Source organism: Poecilia reticulata, linkage group LG9 (assembly GCF_000633615.1).
Source record: "Poecilia reticulata strain Guanapo linkage group LG9, Guppy_female_1.0+MT, whole genome shotgun sequence".
Lineage (NCBI taxonomy): Eukaryota > Metazoa > Chordata > Actinopteri > Cyprinodontiformes > Poeciliidae > Poecilia > Poecilia reticulata.
The window spans coordinates 23,601,380-23,604,921 of NC_024339.1; the positions used below are offsets into that span (position 1 = coordinate 23,601,380).

General features: G+C 43.6%; 1 protein-coding gene across 2 annotated transcripts in view; it reads left to right on the forward strand.

Moving 5' to 3' along the window:
- The first annotated feature begins 785 nt into the window (after nucleotides 1-785).
- Nucleotides 786-3,542, forward strand: part of homer1b (homer scaffold protein 1b) — a 33,795-nt gene continuing 31,038 nt past the window's right edge. Inside the window, exon 1 of one of the 2 annotated variants that reach the window (XM_008418838.2) lies at nucleotides 786-1,800. In XM_008418838.2, the coding sequence (XP_008417060.2) occupies nucleotides 1,796-1,800 (5 nt within the window). In that variant the 5' untranslated portion in view covers nucleotides 786-1,795. The remainder of the gene's footprint in view (nucleotides 1,801-3,542) is intronic. The other variant, XM_017306661.1, reaches the window with a different exon arrangement.

Genomic DNA, 3,542 nt, shown 5'->3' on the forward strand with positions numbered 1-3,542 from the left:
GCAGAATCCTTTTTACGCACAACATTACAGGACTGTCTGTACACACCCTTTAACATATTGCTTGCAGTGCTAGAGAGGTATTCTGAAAAAATCCAAATCAGTTTGATTTGCATGTGGGACGTAAATCAGATAAGTTCAGTAAAATCACCATGGCTGATATTAGCTTATCTCTCCTCCATTGCAATGAACAGAAGATCCAGTTTTAAATCTCCTCCCTCCCACACTTCAGAAAGTCAGTGGAAGCACTGAAAAGCTCATCAGACGTCCTGGATATGATTAATAATTGTTTTTCTTTACCAGCTCAATAAAGACGAGTTTAATATTGACCACAGAAAATACATTCAATTTCTAAAATTATGTGTTAAACCATGAGATTATTGGTGACCCAGAAGAAAAAGGATGTTTTATGCTTGATCATTTACAGATAAATTAGGTATTGTGATTTTTTGTTATTGTCTTTTTTATAATAATGTGATTGCTTCAGTCAGTCACAAACTGTATCTGAAAATAAATATTAATAAATATTTATTTGCAACTAACATGGCTACTTTATCCTGAGTCTCTATTTGTGCTGAGAAAGTGTCCGGAGTTTTACAAACAAAGAAATGCTTTTAGCTGATTTAAAACCAATAAAGACTGATTATCTCTCTGTGCTGGAAGATAAAAAATAAATAAATAAATGTAGCAAAACACAAGCCTGGAGTGATCTTACTCTTTAAGTCCACACTACTGCCTTCTCGGTCGTGTTGTTCAGTATTTTTCATTCTCCCTGACAGCCCCAGTGAGCCCATTTCACCTCGACAAACTTATTTTAAAGAACAAAAAGCATCGAATGGCATCAGTCCCTTGAGCACGGAGAAACGTCACTGCGGAGGATGGTGTGGTGACGTCGGCAGTGGGAGGGAAGCGGATGCATCACCCAGATGTGGGGCTTTTTTGGGGGAGGTGGGGTGCAATCAGGGCTCTGTGGATTGTTGGGGCTTGGATCAATAACACGCTGCAGGAGAATTTAACACGGGCTTCTGTTGGACTTTTCACTCGTGTTCCAGTGGAAGGTGGGGGAAGCGTGCACTGATGTTGCAGAAACATCGGGAGGCAACTTTAAAAGGAAACGCTAATAACGCGTGCGTGAAGTATAGCTGCGGCGTGGACGCGCAGGAGTGGGGGTGTAGCCTGCCAGCCTGTGGTAATAGGCTGCGAGGGAGAGAGAAAGAGTGGGAGTGGGGGCAGACGTGGACGGTGACGCTGCGCGCTGTCTTCTTGCTAATTGAGGATAGTCTTTTCCCAGTTTGAGTTTCAGCAGGGCTTCTCCACCCTTCCAGTGAGGATCTGTAATTTATACAGCAACAGCGGGGCGTCCGTGGGATCTTCTCCATCATCATCACCACCACCACCACCAGCAGCAGCAGCAGCAGCATCTGCGCTGGATCCAGCCCCGCGCTGCCGCTTGTTCTGCTGCTGCTCCATCACCAGGCGACCAGAGGAGAACATCTGACCAGCGGGCCATGTGCACCACGACATGTATGCGTGAATTCATGCGGTGACACAGGAAGGGGGGAATGGAGCAGCTGTCAACGCATTCCTGTAGACGCACCGACGGCGATTCGTTGCAGACTGTCGTGTAGAGAGAGAGAGAGAGAGAGAGAGAGAGAGAGAGAGAGAGAGAGAGAGAGAGAGAGAGAGTGGGGGAAAAAAAAACCCTTCATACGCAGCAGCCCATCCAGCACATTCGCTTTTTTTATTCCAGCGAGAAGCGATCAGTGGTCAGGTGTCGCCTTTCATTTCAACCACAACAATGGGGTAAGTGTGGATAATATACAACCTTATACAAGCTGCGTTCATTTACCTGTTTTTTGGGGGAGGGGGGTTTATTTTTTATTTTTTTAATACATGTTCAGCGTTTGGCATGGATACCTCTAAAGGCATAAATGGACTGGACCTTTATGTGCTTCAAAAATGTATTTTTTTTTTTAAATTACATTTCCTGGACAGCTTTGGGTGGATGTATTTTTGATGTGGAAGTTAGCAGTGTGGCATCGCTTTCAGGCCTCTGATGTGCTACTAAAAAACTCAAAATTAAAGTGGAAAAGGAGACAAAATACACGATAATTCTGTAAAATAAATATAGAAATGAAGTTCAGTGTTGGGGTAGTAGTTCACCATCAAACTTTTATGATTACTTGGCTGACTCTCGACCAGTGCTCTGGAGATCCTCATAAAAATGAAGCACAGTTTATTCTTTCTTATAGCTCCGTAAAAAATATTTTCTGGCTTTTCTTCCCCTCACTAATCCATAATGACAGGTATACAAAAAACAACAAAGCACAATAAAGATAAAAAAAAATTCGGTAAAAGATTTTATAAAATACTATTAAAACAAAAATTGACTGAAAATAAGCAAATTTTTTTTGTATTTTTGTAGAGCAGGGTCAGTGACATCACCGGAAGCACTTCTGCCGTGAAGGGTTAATGAAAGGAATCTCCTCAAAGCATTTTGCTTTGATCACAACTTGGTTCAAAATGATCCCAGAAGATCTTTGACAACATGATCTGGCAATTTTGGTTTGTCCTCGTCCTCCTCTCAAACTGTTTCACTGTAGAAAGATGTTCTCTGATCTGAGTTGAACGTTTTTCTGCAGCCAAAAAGGACACAACAAGTAAACATCTTTGAAAGAGGAAGCTGATTAAGATGTAATAAAGAAAAAATAAGTAAATAAAAGATACAAGTTGATGTTCTCAAAAGGATTCTGATGTGTTGCCTTATGTGATGTCATCGGAGTCACGTGACTCCGATGACATATCTGAGAGGGTCGATCTTTACCTTGATTAAATATCAGTGCACGGCAAAAATAGAAAAAATAACCATGCTGCCCAGTGGGTGACAAGCTGCATCTAAAGCAGGTTTTGATTGATGTTTGAAAAAAAAAAGCTCCGGCTAGCAGCTTTAATTCTGTATATCTGCTTGGAAACTGGAATGATGCACAATTATTTCTACACTGTTATGTAACCGAGCACACATCTACGTACCGGCATCCTTGCTCTGTTCTATTCTCACTCGGAGATGGTTCGGATACGAGCTGTACATCCTGTTCCTTACTCTGCTGGTCTGTGTGGAGAAGAGCATAATGTCAGCAGCAGAGGAATGTCAGCTGAAGCTCCTGAGCTGCACTCTGAGCTGACAGAAAGCCGCTTTCTGTCTCTATGGCAGCACAAGCGGCCGCCGCACACCCCCGTCGTCGCCCCTCCGCCTCCTCCAACCGCAGGCGCCCGTAAGTGAATCAGCCGTGAGCCTCACACACACAGGGGGCGCAGAGAGGGCTGCTCATTTGCATGTCCCCCTAACCCCGCGAGCTCAGCGGTCCGTTTCCTCCACTCAGCCTGCCGTTCATTAACAGCTGTCTCTTGCTCTTCACTGTGATTAATTACACAGCAGGAGGTTAATAATAATGTGGCACGGCCACAGAGCGATTTCTAGATGTCAGCCAAAACTCCTGCATTAACTATTTACAATACACTGGAGAGCCAGCCCCTCCCCTCCTCCC